The sequence below is a fragment of the Leptonychotes weddellii genome, chromosome 1 (genome assembly GCF_054177405.1).
Source record: "Leptonychotes weddellii isolate Sample4059 chromosome 1, ASM5417740v2, whole genome shotgun sequence".
In the NCBI taxonomy this organism is placed as follows: Eukaryota; Metazoa; Chordata; class Mammalia; order Carnivora; family Phocidae; genus Leptonychotes; species Leptonychotes weddellii.
In genome coordinates this window covers 34,487,512-34,503,854 of record NC_138369.1, presented here as the reverse complement: position 1 = coordinate 34,503,854, position 16,343 = coordinate 34,487,512, and the positions used below count along the sequence as shown (strand labels likewise).

The following is a 16,343-nucleotide window of genomic DNA, read 5'->3' as shown; positions in this document are numbered from 1 at the left end:
TAACTTTTAACTCTCCAAGAATTTAACTATTAGCCGACCGTTGACCAGAAGCCCTCCCAGTAACGTAGACAGTCAATATACGCCGTATTCTTACAGTTGGGTAAGCTAGAGAAAAGAAAAGAGAAAATATATTTACAGTACCGTATTGTATTTATCAAAAACAATGCACATGCAAGTGGACCCACGCAGTTAAAACCCATGTTGTTCAAGGGTTCACTGTATTGTGTAGACTTGGTAAGTCATGGACACCTAGTTAAACCTGACTCCATACTAGTGATCTATTTTACTGTCTAACACCTTGGAGAACCTGATGGAATCTAGGGTTTCTTCCTGGAAAAAAAAGGCTCGTGTCTAAAAGGGTTTGCAGGTGCTTTCTGGAAGGTCACAGAACTCCCGCGGTATCTGCCCCATTTGGCCCATTCTGCCTTACGATTTTTTTTGTTCGTTCCGCATACCAGCAGAACCACTGTTTGCTTTCTGTTTTGCTTTAACCCAACTCAACTCACTTTAAGTGAGGTGAATTTGTTTTAAAGGCAGTGCACTATGACTGCCTCAGACAGGAAATCAGCATCAGCTGCCGTAAATGGAAGGCACTGCACAGTAAATACAGGGGGCCCAGGCAGTGTTCTCAACTCCTGGTGCGCATCATCGGCGGTGCCTGGTGAGGGCCAGGGGCTGGGGGCTGGTTCGCCTCTCTCTCTCAGGAGATTGGCAAGTGTTAAAGAAGTGTTCACACTAGCCCAGACTGAGTCCACCTTCCTAAAGGTAATAACTTTCTCGGTGCGAACTACCTTAGAGCCTCTTGCTTTTGGTAGAAGCCACTCTAAACCAGTTCCCTAGAACCTTGTTTCTCCAAGTGACACAGCATCACCCTGGGAGTTGGCAGGAAATGCAGAATCTTGGCCCTCAGAGCTGCTGAGTCAGAACCTGCATTTTAACAGGATCCCCAGGTGCCTCAGTGCACATTCAAGTTGGAGGGGCCCAACCTAGAGGTAAAGAAGTCCAAGCTTCCATTTGTTCTTGTCATGGGTCAAAGCAGCAAGACTTCGGTTGTGTGTTCCATTCGGCACAGACGTCTTTCTTTTCATGAGTAAAAAGCAGAGACAAACAGCCCAAGAATTTAGAAAATCAGTTGAGTGTTCTAAATTGCACCTTTGATGCCATGAGACTTTACATCCATGATTATTTTCATTTCGACTTGCCCACTTCGAGCATCTGTTAACACTGAATACGCTGGTGCTAGAAATGCAAAATCAGGAAGTCACCACCCTGCCTGCCTTTAAGGAGTTCATGTCCCTTGAAGTTCCTAAGCCCTTAGGCTTGTTAGACAGGAACTTGTCATCTCCTAAGAAAGCCAAAATATGGTTATGGGTCCACGCCAGGCAGGAAGGTTGCTTTCACCTCTGGACTTTTGTCCTTAGCAGCTGAGATGTCACCAAGTTGTCTTTGTTAACTAAGCACATCTCAAAAAGTGAACCGGGTGGTTTGGGATAAGAAGCCCATCCCAAGTCCTGTGGGGAAGGCTCGAAGTCTTCCTGAAGCCCAGTGTGGCCACTTACCTGGAGGGAGCCTCCCGTAGAGAACAGTGTACGTCCAGTACTGCCCCGTTTCAGAGGCACGTCCTCAGACGGTAGTCTGGTCAGCTCCAGAATGGTAATAAAGCAGCCTCAGTGCGGGGAATGGAGTTTCCTAAAGCAGACCCAGTTTTTAGGGAGATTGGCACGTACGTGTCATCCATGCTTCTCACCAGATTTCGTAGAATAGTCCACACTCTGTCTCTGTGATGTTCCATCCTCTTCTCTTCCCCCCGACTCTGGGGTTAGATTACAAAAAGAGCAGGCGTGTTTTGAGTTAGGGAGTCAGTCTCAACACACCACTCATCATCTGAGTTGAATGAGATCAACATCCACTGAAAAGTAACTAGTTCCATGGATATTATATAGGAGGAAAATACATGAGTGTGTTGGGATATTATAGAAGCAAATGCACAGAGAAAAACAGATGTTCTGTCTTTTAAAGCACACAAAATGATCATATTTAGGTAAGTGTCAAATCCCTGTTATTGTGAAACTGTGTAAAGCTAAAAAGATTATACCCAAGTGTACCCAAGGGTTGAGCAGCCACATAATTACCCATAAATTTTCAGGTACTGAACACCTGCTCTAGATCTTCCTGGAGGCAATTAAGAAGGAAAATAGATGTCTGAAGAAGGCTTTTTCCTTAATCTATCGTGTTAATTTCCCAGTTGATTCATCAGTAGCCTCCCCCTTCAGGCTGTGAAGCTACCCTCACCTATGTTGTGTTTTGATGATGTCATTTTGAGGGGAGAAAAGAGAAGAAAAGCTACAGTTTCAACAGGGAGACTAAAATGACCTCCAAACCTGGTTTCATCGAGTAACCTAAGTAGATCACTAGGGAATTGGGATTGTCCTGGAGACGATGCAGGATGCCCCAGCCAATCTATACATTTGTCTTTAGCCTTTAAGGCACAGCTCAAGAACTCCTCCAGGAAACCTTTCCTGGTCAGCTCTGCCCTCACTGAGTTGGCCTCCTCACCCTGTTCCCAGTACAGTCGGCGCTTGCCCATTCTTTGTACTACCATCTGCACACCAGGACCTTCCACCTGCTCTGCTCTCAGCCCACAGGGCACTTGCCCAGATCCTAGCATGGCCCCGTCCGGCTCCGTCTTTTGTCCACAACGTCACCTCCAGAGAAGCTTCCCAGCCACTCTGTCTAGAGCATCCCTACCCCAACAGTGCCATTTCCTACTTACTGGCTCCCCCACTAGAATACAAGTTCCATGAGAGCTGGGCTCTTGTCCAGCTCATTCATGGTTAGGTGCCTAGTCAGTCCTTGGCACATGGTAGGTAACCCATAAACATTTGTTGAGTGAAGGAATAAATGCCTTATTACCCTATCTCAAATGAAGGTTCTTGAAGGGAAGTACGGCCTCTTTAGAGACACCTCTGTGTTGCACATAGCCTGCCCCATGCATAGATATAGAAAGAGTGGAGAGAATTTAAAGAAATCTGCACAGCAGTTCTGAACTGATAAGGTAGAGTTATGCTTCAGTGACCCGTCTTCCTGGTGTGGGATAAGCCATTGAAATTGGTCTTTGGGATCCCCTCTGATTAAAGTGGCTGACTTTGAAACAGAAAGCTTGAATCACCCACGTGGAATGGCCCCATTAATTCTCATAATGGGGCTCTCGTTTCAATTTCATCTGAAATGTCAGGCTTAGCAGTTCATTTTTATCCAACAGTCCCATCTAGACCAGTAAGCAACAGGACACCAGTGGTGGGGGGGCTGTAATCCAGATAATGCTAATACATTATTCATACCAGTTTGATTAATGGTCTTCTCTGAAATCTTATCTCCATCATCACAGACAGATAAGTATTGATAACCTCTAAGCTTTCAGTGATGTGCTCAGTTGCGTAAGGCTCTGCCTTTAGCTTCCAGGCAGAATGCAATGTTGAGAGGGTACGAGCCACCCAGTGAGTTTGGAGAATTATCTGCTAAGGCCCCCAAATATCATATCTGGTTAGGAAATTGTAGAATAGCTGAGACGTTTCAAAGACATGAATTGACTTTCCCAAGGTTGCCTGGCTTGCTCATGGCACAGCCCAGGAGTGTTGTTCATGTGGATTTTTTCTTTTTTCTGCCTTGGAATCTTAAGCTCATTCATTCAGTTCTGAGCCACCTACTGTGCACACTATATTAGGCTGGACCCTTTTTTTTACTTCAAAACTCATTATTCAACTATTGCCTTAATATAATCTTGATAAGCAACCAAGGTAAAACTCAGATTTATACACAGCTAAAACTGTAGCAGTTCTTACAGCATTGTTTTTCAAGAGCTTCTGAAAACTTTTTATGGTTCACTCTTTGCTTAACTATGAGCAGCCAGGCTCTTCTTTATGATGTTGAACCATCCCTTGGAAACTGAGTGACCATTGCTAAGTTACACCATATGCCTTCGAAATGAAACTTTTCCAGTTTTTGTTTAGCGTTCCTCAGAAGATCCAGGTAACACAAGGAAATGTTATAGCCCAAGCCATCCTATCTAATATCAATGTCAAGAACATACCTGGAGTAAACTCCAGAATATCCTTTCCTTTCCTACTACTTGACACGTAATATCAGCCATTTGTCTATCCTGTACCATTCATCCTTTTTAAAACCGATCCATTTCTAAGATAGAACCAGACCATTTCTAAGAGGACTACCCCTAATCTAGAATTACACTCCCATTCTTGAATTTGTTCTAAAAAATCAAGTCCTAAAGTTTGCTTCACAGCCAACAAGAATTGGGGGTGGAAGAGGAAGCTTTAACATACTCAGGGCAACTGTTTCAGATGAGAACTCTGCCCTGTCATGTGTGTGTGTGTGTGAGAGAGAGAGAGAGAGAGAGAGATGCCAGAGCCAGCTTCTCATCCATGTCAAGGATGGAATCCAGCTTTTCCAGTATTTAAGTCAAACCTGACCAAAGTGAGAATGTGACTGTCGCCATGACAGTCTGTCCTGGGAGGATTTGCAATGGGATTTAAAGGCTAAATGCAGTGTTGGCTAAGTCTTTCTGCTGTAGGGAGGGAGCCCTGCATCCTCAGAGTATATTGCTAACTGGGAATAGATCTGGTAAAGAAAACCTCTTGTCTCCAATGCACAGATGTGGGAATGTTGACCATCATGTATTGTGTGTCATTTCCAACAGTGTGTATTGGAAATCTATTATTAATTTGCTAATCACATATGGGGTTAATGGCAGCATATAAAATGTGTTCAAGGAGAGCATAAGGGATTACCCATGATTCAGGTATCAGGGATTCAGGTGAAACTATTTTAAAGCAACACTTTAGGATGTATTCCTTTCCAGCTTGACATTTGGTTCTAAGAAAGTTTCCTCCCTGGTTATAAAAGATTTGTTGAAAGGAACTGTCAGATTTAGAAGAGTAAAGTACCAGAATAAAATACTCCCACCAATAGCAGAATGAACTGATGTCCACATTTATAGCTTTATAGTTCTCCAAATATCTGTCAATCAAAATCCTGACCAAAAAATAGAGTAGAAATGCTTTTCAAGTTAGGTTTTTATTGAAATCATTTACTCAACACTTAAGATAGCAGACTCTCTACGTTTTGGGAACTAAACCAAATAAATGTAATCCTTTTCTATATAGCAGACATTCAGCTAATCCCATTCCTTAGGAGCCTTCCTTTTTCCGCTTTGAATAACCCTAGTACATTATGCTGTTCTTTTCCAAGACATGATTTCCAGACTTTTTGCCTTCCTGGGTTCTCAAATGGAGCCCTCAGTTCCTGGATGTGTATCACAGAGTCATGCTTCTCAGACTGTCTATACTGAAAAGCTGTGAGGACCAACCAGGTCAACCAGTTTAAGTTTCAGTATGTCACTGACCAATATGTGGTTCTACCATGTGGGACTCTATATAGCTCACCCCGTACACAGGAGTCAGGAGTACCTGAACCGATGCACACTTTGGTCACTAAGACAAGCTTGCTCTTCTTGTTCTTGGATATTATGACAATATCCAAATGCTCTAGTAGTTTCTAAACCCTCCCCTCAATTTTTGCAGTTGTTCCTCACAACCACACTTGGGCGCTTACTTTGAGTACTGGAATAAAGCCCAGTGGAACTGTGATCTCTTTTATGCTTAGATACTCACCTTGGTGGCCAGCTATTCAGAGAAAGCTATAACTCACATTACCATTTATACTTCTGCTAAAGGGAATACCACATTTATTGTCTTTCTCATTTTTCTTCCTACAGTCTTTCCCGTTCTCTCTCTCTGCTTTGGTTGCCCATGAACCTGTTCCCGAACCATCTGGCATCCACCATGATAGCACAGGGCTCGGTGGTAGCATTTGGCTACAGTTGTGCAGTTGGACCCAAACAAACCATCATGAAATTCCACTGATTCAAACTAACTGTGAGAAGGGCCAAAACGGGGAAAGTCTTTCCTTCTACCCAGACCCAAAGAAAATGTAACCTGAGACAGAGATGTGGGCATGTGTTTGAAACGTAAGAGGAGGATGTGTGACTAATAGTGTGTGTGAGGTATGCAAATTGGTTACTCCCACGTATTTGGAAAGAATCGGCCCTTGTAATTAAACGTGACCCTCAAACTCATGCTTCCTCCATTACTGTGCTTAGTCCAGTTCTTTCCACCCAACTTAACTGAAGTATCAGAAATTAATAGGATTTCACTTAATGAAAATCTGCCATGTTGCTAAAGCTATAATTAGGAAGTCAGTGAATTAACATATCAATGTTCAGAAAATAAAGTTATCTTATTGGGGGGAGGGGCACGTGAAATATAACCACTCTGTGCTGGGACTTGAGGCAAGTAAACATACCTGCAGTGATTATTATACTACCATTTCCTATTAACTTTCTCTGGGCCAAGCACTGTGCTGCAGTTCTCTGTGGGCCTTACCTCACTGAGTCTTCATCCAGCCTGAGGCAGCAGGATGGCATTTACTAGTGAGGAGACAGGCTTAGATACAGCAACAGGCCCATGATGGAGGTGCTAGAAAGAGATAGATTTGGGATCTGAACACAGGTCTGCCTGTCTTCATAGCCCCAACCCTTCACCACCACATTACACTCCATACATCAGCCAGAAAAACTGCTGAAAATAGTCTGTCAGATCAGGGCAGTCCTCACTTTTAAAACTTTTTCATGGGTTCCCACAATGGTGAAGTAAGATCCGAGCTCCTCATGCTGGCCTATGGGGTTCTCCTAACATGGTCTGGCCTCATGCCTTGCCATGCTCAGCCCACCTCTCTCCTCCTTGCACACAGGACTTTGGCATTATTGGCCCAGGACATTTGCACCTGCCGTTCTTCCAGCTTGAAAGGTGTCCATGGTGCTGGGCACCCTGCCTTTCACAGGGGAGGGTTCAGGAATTATCTGCTTTGACATACCTGCTTTGAGCTTCCCCACAAAGACCACTGCATCCTTACCACCCTCCAAGAATAATATGGAGAGAGGAAGTGGTCCCCAGAGACCGTGGTTTCAGAGACCCATTCTCTCAGCACCTCCACTCCTGGTTGGTGAGCAGTCAGCAGTAAAAACCAGAGCGAGAGACCTGCTGGAGACCTTCTTCTCAGGCAGCCCTTCGGACAGGCCTCAGCTTAGTGCTGCAGAATCTTGCAGGGGCAACTGGCAGTGTGGTGGAGAGGGCAACTTGGCTTGTTGATACTTTCAGAAAACCCAGAACTTCCTCCCAAGGCTTCAACAATGTTCAAAGTTCTGACTTCATTCTGAAGCGCAAGACTAATTGGCAAATACAGTGGCGTTCCTTGTGCTCATGTGTCTCGCATTTGGGCTCACTTTGCTTTTATCTTATTTAATTTGCAGTAATAGGGACTGAAACTAATTTCTCGACTGTAAATATCACAGCTGTTGTGGAAAGCATTAATTGCACGCTATCCCGTTACCCTCCTTTCTTGGATCAATTTATGTGTAATCTGTTTGCAAGTTCTATTACTGTGAATATTAAGGGAACGCAATGTGAAATAATCTAACTGAACACATTGGAAACATTTGTACTGAAATGGCTGGATGGTTTGGGGTATGGAAATATTCTCATTTGTGGCAGGCATTGAAAGAATGCTTTTTAAAAGCCCTACCCCAGAAGTCTTGACACTGAGTGAAATATAGGTAATTTTTCTTTTGGGGGATCAATAAAATAACTATTTTCAAAATGACTTTATATTGACTGAAAGGTCAGAAATGCCGTGGGCATTGATCCTGTGTCCATAATCACTTTTTGTTTAGTACGTTAACCACTCTACACAATCAAATACAAAGAAATCCAGTTCATCATTGAAACAAAATATTTTTAAAGCATTTGACCCCTCCCAGCTCTCCCTGCCCGCTGGAGGCTCACTGCAAATGCCTTTCCCTTGTCTAGGAAGTGGATCTCTACAGAATGAACAGCCAGGACAAGCTGGGCCTCACCGTGTGCTACCGGACTGATGATGAAGATGACATTGGGATTTACATAAGTGAGGTATGAAGGCTGAGTGTTGTGTAACTATCATCTTAAGACCAGAGGAGGTTTTTGGTTTTTTGGTTTTTGGTTTTTTTCTGTTATGTGTTAACCAGCCCTAACTCTGGCTCATTGAGAAGTCTTTGGAAAGACCCAAATGTCTTTCTCCCCTTCATCACACAGTCCATGGAGTTAACATCTTTACATAGGGGTTAAGTTCAAATGTCAATCAGCACATAAGGCGAAATTACCCTTGAGAAGCCTGCAAATCGGCCATAAAATGGAGCCGCTTACATGGTTTTGTGTGTTCAACCCCGAGGGGACAGCAGATTCACATTTCCCTTCTCGTGTCCATTGAATGGGATGGTGGATGGAGTCATTTACACTTTTTAAAGTATTTCTTTATATCTCTTTCTTTTTCCTTTTGGTTGAATGTGTATATCATTGAATTCATGTAAGTTAAATGCATCTGCAAAGTACAGAGATGGAAGCTATTTTGATCTTCTTAGAGAAGACAATGCAGTATGATTACAGTATGAATACTTTACCCTAGACTCCCATCTAGGCAAGCACAGGAACTCAATTTTGTCAGGAAATAAAACCTCTCTCTGTGGGATGAACCAAGGGATGTGTTTACTAGGCTTAATAATTATTCCTTTGGATGTACTTTATTCACCAAGCTTAAGATGGTCCACCGTTACTGCATTTGGGGAGATTTTTCCCATACTTAATCCCACTTGTCTCAATTGTATTTTTAAACTTATTTTCCAAAATGGAAGCATTTAGTAAAATAATCAAGGTATGGTTGCTCATCCGCATAGCCAAGGGTGCCGTTTACCCTGTTCTGCATCACACTTTGGCTTTCATTTCTGTGACTGCAACAAAAGTCAGCTGTGCCTCTCTATTCCCTTAGGTCAGCAGGGTCTGTGCACACTGCCATGTCACAAGGAGGCCACGCAGGGTTCCAAGAGCACACCCAGGAAAGGGCTTGGAAACAGATCAATCCATGTTTGTCTCTCCTTGCAGGAACTAAGTCTTGTTTATTTATGTGCAAAACAAAAACTAGGGATAAGCAGGACTGCGTGTTAGACAGCCTTTGAGAAGTGCTGTTGTTTATTTTCATATGTGTCTTAGTTATCCACTCCGTGCTGACCTGTCCATGTGTGTTTCAGATCGACCCTAACAGCATTGCGGCCAAGGATGGGCGCATCCGAGAAGGAGACCGCATTATCCAGGTAGGTCAGCTTTCGACCAGAGGCCGAAATGGTTGATGATAATAACTTTAGGGTTGAAAATGCAGATGTTAAGGAACAAGGATCACCAAGGCGGATGTATAGTGAGGCCAGAAGTTAAATTAATGAGGGAAGCAAAAACCCTACAAAGTGACACACACCAGGGAGTGGTGAGGCCTAGGACAACTGGACAGAGCTGCCCCAGCACCTTACAGAAGACGCACCTTATTTCCTTTCAGTCTCTTTGAAGGGCCCAGGACAGCACCGCTGGGACCCAAGTCAAGCCCATAGTCTGCAACTTATGAACCAGAATAATTCTCATTTTAGATTTCTTTGAAAGAGTAATTTTGGACCACAAGTGTCAAGTTTGGTCTTGTCCTTAAATAGGAACATCTTTGGCAAATTTAGTAAAATTGATGGAGAAGCCTTCTAAATTTCATGACTTGACATTTAAGAAGGGCTTCTAAGGATAGTTTCTTTACCTGAAGCCCTGTTGCTCTTTGGAGTCAAAATGAGACTGCTTGTTTCAGCTACAGTCTTCCTTAATTTCCCAGAAATGGAGATTGTTTGGTCCATTGTGTCCCACAACGCTTCTACCTCCCCTCACTCCTATCTAACCTTTTTCCACTGCTTAGTCTACATTTCCCCAGATTTCAACCCCAACCTCAGCTGCTTAAGGACCATTTGCTGGTGGAATAACCCAAACCTTCATTCCTAAATGCCCTGACTCATCTTCAGTCCTGCCATTTGGAGATGCTGTCCTTTTCCATTAGCTTTTACTATGGGGCACGGAAGTCCTGGGTTCTGTACATGGCCCCGCCTATCTCCACTGGTCACTGGGTTCAGTCACCCCAACCAGTAGTCACCCTCTTCGCTGCCTCTTGGTTCACTAGCCTAAGTAGTTGGGTGGAAGGGTCCCCTCCCTGCTCAGTGAGACCATTTCTGTGTCCCCTGGAGGAATCATCCCTCCAGACCCGTTATGAGAGTCCCTCCCTCTAGACTTTCTGTCCCAGCTAATGAAGTTCAAGTGACAAACTGGGCACACAGACCACCACGTAGGATACCATTTCCTTGTTTGCCCTCAGTTTCCATAATGGCCACATGAGACCTGCTGCTGCTTTTTCTCTCCTATTATCTGAAAATGTCTATAATAATGCTTTAGTGTATTTCCTTTATGTTCCTGCCTATTATGTCTGATTAAATTGCTCAGATGTTCCCTCTTCACAACATGGTGATTTTTCTCAGTCTGCCTTCTGGAGTCTCAGCAACTTATGTTCACATAGTTTCCACATTAGTTGCCTTGTACACCTGTCATGGCTGACAGACCAGTCTGAGCAAGGCCTTTCCTTCTGAAAATGAGCATTCTTTGCAAGCTACATGCAAGTTCTCTGCTCCATCTGTATAGAATGATTTTGTATGATCTCATTATCCTGTTGTCCACCCCTCCATCGCCTCCTCACCATTTTGGTTTTTTTGGGTTTTTTTAAGATTAATGGGATAGAGGTACAGAACCGTGAAGAGGCCGTGGCTCTCCTAACCAGTGAAGAAAACAAGAACTTTTCCTTGCTGATTGCAAGGCCCGAACTCCAGGTGAGTCAGCCTCTTGCATGTGAAGCTGCATCTGTATTCCTACAACCAAAAACCCAAGTCCGTGGCACTGCAGACTCCTGCCCAAGTATTTGGTCTGAATTTGAAGGCACTTTGTACACCCTGAAAATGTCGTCTCGCTTGATGTGACCTAAAATCTATTTTCTGTTTTAAGCATCGAAGGAGAGTGCTGACATCCAGCCTGATAGCACACTGTAGGCCCAGCAGGCTCATTAGCGTAGGAATGGTCATGAAGGAGAAGACAAGGGAACATGGTGGGCCGGAAAAACACAGCCAAGGTCATAACCATCAAGATGTTTGCGTTCCCCAAGCCCGACAGGTGTTCCAGCCTGGATCTGCGTGGGCCTCATCGCTAGCTACAGAGTGTAGTGCACATACAGCATGGTGGCTCGTAATACTGCGTTCCTCCTGAAACTGCTGAGAGAGTAAATGTCCGGCCCTCTCATCACACACACACGGTAGCCCGGGGAGGAAATGCTGTTAATGAGCTTCAGTCTCGGAATTACTTCACTATGTTGATGTACATTAAAATCATCACCATGTACGTCTTAAACATAAAATACAACTTTTATTTTAAAAAGTGAAAGAACCGTTGATCAGAAAACTTCTCAGAGGGCCAGATATGTCTGGCTTTGGGAGCCAGATAGCCTCTGGTGCAATCGCTGGACTCTGCCACAGTAGCACAAAAGTGGGCGTGACAGTCCACGAGCAGCAGGCCACATCTGACCCGTGGGCTCTAAGATCTCAGACCCCCTGAATAGTCTGCTCTAGGAAGACACGGGCCTGGTAAAAGTGACGGGCCTTGCCCCAGACAGCTAGTTAGCAGACCCACGTTCTGTGTCAAAAAGAACTCTTGCAACACTGCCAATAGTTTGTTTTCGGGGCCTGCTAAGCTTGTGTGTGGGCCAGCCAGCAGGGGTGCAGGGCTAGCTTTCCCGGACGCCCTCACGGGTGGCCCACTTCCCTGAAAGTAGCCACCGTGGATGCATGAGCGTCGCCAGGAAAAAAACACAACCATGGCCCGCAAAGTCTCTGGAACGTGAAGGGAGGCTAGTTTTCCGAGGTAGAGCCAAACAGCGGGCACACTGCATTTTCATGACCCCCGGAGGGAGCCCAAGAACTCTTTTTCCCCCAGCTTAATGGCCTTTCTTTTAAAAAAAGTAAGTAAATAAGATGAAAGCAAAAGGAATCTTCTCTGAGGCCCATGGCTGCTCCCTCCCCACAGCTGGACGAGGGCTGGATGGACGACGACCGAAACGACTTTCTGGACCACCTGCACATGGACATGCTGGAGGAGCAGCACCATCAGGCCATGCAGTTCACTGCCAGCGTGCTGCAGCAGGTGACGCCCGGCCCCCCCGCACCCCCCCCCCCCGGCACGCAAGTCCCGTGCAAACCCGCCGGCCTGGAAGGTGCCGTCCGGTCTTCACACTGGCAGAGGCAAGCCGATACCCTCCCTGCCAAGGGAGTGTGGCCTGGCTTTTAGAGCTGAGTAGTCCTGCTGGGGTCTGGGAAGACACGTGTGCCAGCTTTAAGGCAGATTAGAAAGCCTGAAGTCATGTTTTCAAAAGTAGAGCAACTCCCTCGGTGTAGCCTGAGCTGCTTAGAGCCCTTTAGCTCCCTTCGGTGCCACCTCCATGGTCAGGGTCCTAAAAACGTACTAGTTCGTGGTAAGGCCCTAGATGCCTCCTGCCCTGGGTGCTGGAATGGCTAGGATCATTCACTGAGGTAAGGTGACTAATACCCTCGTCTTACAGGGGGGAGAACCGAGGAGGAGGAGGGTAGGTGTTGCCTGGGTGGGTCTGCCTGATGGCCAGGTACGGATGCCCTGGCCGGCAGCCCTTGTCCTACAGGAAATGTGGCACCTCCCTCACCGTGGCCCTTTGTTCTAGAAGAAGCATGAAGAAGACGGGGGGACCACAGATACAGCCACCATCCTGTCCAACCAGCACGAGAAGGACAGCGGCGTGGGACGCACGGATGAGAGCACGCGCAATGACGAGAGCTCGGAGCAAGAGAACAACGGGGACGATGCCACCGCGTCATCCACCCCGCTGGCCGGGCAGAGGAAGCTCACGTGCAGCCAGGACACCCTCGGCAGCGGCGACCTGCCGTTCAGCAACGAGTCCTTCCTGTCGGCCGACTGCACTGACGCTGACTACCTGGGCATCCCCGTGGACGAGTGCGAGCGGTTCCGGGAGCTCCTGGAGCTCAAGTGCCAGGCCAAGAGCAGCAGCCCCTACAGCCTGTACTACGCCAGCAGCCCCCTGGATGCCAGCAAGAGCGACCCTGAGAGCGTGGACAAGGAGCTGGAGCTGCTGAACGAGGAGCTGCGCAGCATCGAGCTGGAGTGCCTGAGCATCGTGCGGGCGCACAAGATGCAGCAGCTCCGGGAGCAGTACCGCGAGTCGTGGATGCTGCACAACAGCGGCTTCCGCAACTACAACACCAGCATCGACGTCCGCAGGCACGAGCTGTCGGACATCACCGAGCTCCCCGAGAAGTCCGACAAAGACAGCTCGAGCGCCTACAACACGGGCGAGAGCTGCCGCAGCACCCCACTCACCCTGGAAATGTCCCCCGACAACTCCCTGAGGAGAGTGGCAGAGGGCAGCAGCTGCGCGGGCAGCGAGGGGGCCGCGGGGAGCATGGAAGCCTACGGGCCAGCCCCCAAGAACCTGCTCTCCATCACGGAAGATCCGGAGGTGGGCAGCGCCAGCTACAGCCCGCCGCCTCCTCCTCGAGAGCTGGAGGCCGGCCCAGCCCCGGAAAGCAGGGAGCGGAGGCCCAGCGACGACAGCGGGAGCCCCGGCCCCAAGCTGGGCGGCTCGTACCTGCCGCCCTTCCCGCACTCGCCCTACAAACACGCCCACATCCCGGCGCACGCGCAGCACTACCAGAGCTACATGCAGCTGATCCAGCAGAAGTCGGCCGTGGAGTACGCGCAGAGCCAGATGAGCCTGGTGAGCATGTGCAAGGACCTGACCTCGGCCGGGCAGGCGGAAGCCAGGTTGGAGTGGAAAGTGAAGGTCCGCAGCGACGGCACGCGCTACATCACCAAGCGGCCGGTGCGGGACCGCCTGCTGCGCGAGCGCGCGCTCAAGATCCGCGAGGAGCGCAGCGGCATGACCACCGACGACGACGCGGTGAGCGAGCTGAAGCTGGGGCGCTACTGGAGCAGAGAGGAGAGGAAGCAGCACGTGGTGAGGGCCAAGGAGCAGAAGCGCAGGCGCGAGTTCATGATGCAGAGCCGGCTGGATTGCCTGAAGGAGCAGCAAGCCGCCGACGACAGGAAGGAGATGAACATCCTTGAACTGAGCCACAAAAAGATGATGAAGAAGAGGAACAAAAAGATATTTGACAATTGGATGACAATCCAAGAACTCTTAACCCACGGCACAAAGTCACCAGATGGCACGAGAGTATACAATTCCTTCTTATCCGTGACTACTGTATAATTTTCACTTCTGCGTGGTGTACATAAAAGAGAACACTACCATTGGGGTAGAAATTCCTGCCTCGTTCAATGCGGCAAGTTTTTGTATATAAGATAAATACGGTCATCCTGTTTATAGTCACAATTGGCCAACGCTGCAGCTCTGGGTGTCAATAGCTCTCTTTTAAGTGGAGAAAAACCACCCTTAACTGTCTTGGAAGGCAATATTAACAAACAGAGCTTTTTTCAAATAGCAATTGTACTTTTTTACTTGCTACCTTTTACATAAAGTGTTTAAATTTCAAAAAGATCTTTTATTAAGCATACTTTCACAGAATAATTTGTTTAAACTATATTCATATAAAAAAGTTAAACACGCTTTTTTTTTTCCTGCCGAAAACACAAATACAACCCCCAGTGTGTATTTTTAATGGAACCCTATTTTATAATGTTACTTTGTTGAATGTGTTTCATATGGGTGACCATTAATATATAATTTAGGTCAAGGCTTCAACTCAAAACTCCCAAACTGTATGGTTCAGGATTTAATACACATAATCAAACCAGCAGTGTTTAAGAGTTGTTGGGATACACATTTAAACATTTTTTTCTGGTTAAAGTTCCCAAAAGCGTAAAGGTTTTACCGGAAAGCAAAATATCATGCAGCTTTATGGAAGTTTAAAGCATGTTTGCAAATATTGCAGCCCGATGGAAGAATTTGCATGTACAGGAAAGTTGTGGATGGAGGTGGTTTGTGGAATTTTAAGTGCTCATTGTAGTAAGCCTTTGCTTTGTAGATTTGAAGGGACAGAGTTTTACAAGCAAGCTCACGAAATCATGGTTAGTTACAAACATTAAGTAAAATGAAGTTAAAATAAATTATTTTCTATTTGATACATTTTGAAGTGATTCCTTTTTTTTTTTTTTTTTTGCAGTGGTGCTTATAAAATAAAAGCCTTTTGCAGTGTTTCTTTTTTTCTTCCATTACATTATGTACTTCCTTGGGAATATTTGAGTCTTTCAGATCATCCAGTACCTTCATTCTGCCCAGAACCCAAAGACAGACCTCTCTGTCAGTGAAGAAGAAGGAATCAAACTCACCATTGAATCCTGCATTCTGACTGCTGTCTTGCAGAAAGCCTCAACCTGGCCCAGTTATCCTGTAAGCAAGAATAAGTATGAGCAAGTTGATCACTCAGGGTCATGTTTACAATGAAATCTCTTTGGTTTATCACAACCATTACTGTCTGCCAGTAAAACAACTCTGGTGGCTAGATCCAACTTCCCATTTCTGCAAACTAGCTCATATTTTCACAGAATAACCTAGGTCACCAAAGTGAGTGGGTTTTAAAACTGGTATCTTTCTTTCAGAATCCCAACCATCCCCAGGATCTTAAATAATGAATTTGCTACAAATCGTTCCCGGGTTATAGTGTTGGCACCAATCGCAGCTGTAAGACTTACTGAAAATACAAAATAAAGATAGGATTAGGAAAGATGTCTGTTTCATCTGCCATGTTGTCAGACTTCTGGTTTACTCACTGATCTAAAAATTTGCGTGAAATGACCAGGTGGTCAGGTATCTCATAGAGAGTCCCCTCTACTCTCCTCCAACCAAAATTCCTCCTTGGGGGCTCAAATCTTGAGGCTAACTCATCGTCACACTTGCACTAGAACAATTTACTGAAGGTGAGACACTGAAGTGTTCAAGATGTCTGTTCATTCCCTCTCCCAGACCAGGCACTGCAAAGATAATTTTAAATCTGCTACACTACTCTCATCAGCCCTCCAAAGACAAGTTTTCGCAAAAGGTGGGCTATGAGGGCCATGATTTTCCAATATTCTCCAACGTTCACCCACCACCAGAAGTGGGTCCTTGGTTCCCAGAAGCAGCTCATCTACAGCGCTCTTACCTCACACCCTTTCTTGCTCATGTTTCACAGAGAATAAACATTGCTGCAAGACACATGGAAGTGTGCAGGTTTCTGTGGGGAAATAGCTTTCTTCCCCTTGTGTGTTCTCATGAGAGGTCAGAGGTGTGTACGTGGC

At 46.1% G+C, this 16,343-nt stretch overlaps 1 protein-coding gene across 4 annotated transcripts in view; it reads left to right on the top strand.

Moving 5' to 3' along the window:
• PDZRN3 (PDZ domain containing ring finger 3) overlaps positions 1-15,188 on the top strand; it is a 237,988-nt gene extending 222,800 nt beyond the window's left edge. For 3 of the 4 annotated variants that reach the window (XM_081820862.1, XM_081820844.1, XM_081820872.1), the window contains 5 exons: positions 7,941-8,039; positions 9,191-9,253; positions 10,739-10,840; positions 12,084-12,200; positions 12,751-15,188. In XM_081820862.1, coding sequence (XP_081676988.1) covers positions 7,941-8,039; positions 9,191-9,253; positions 10,739-10,840; positions 12,084-12,200; positions 12,751-14,316 — 1,947 coding nt within the window. In that variant the 3' untranslated portion in view covers positions 14,317-15,188. The remainder of the gene's footprint in view (positions 1-7,940; positions 8,040-9,190; positions 9,254-10,738; positions 10,841-12,083; positions 12,201-12,750) is intronic. The other variant, XM_081820851.1, reaches the window with a different exon arrangement.
• The last annotated feature ends 1,155 nt before the right edge of the window (positions 15,189-16,343 follow it).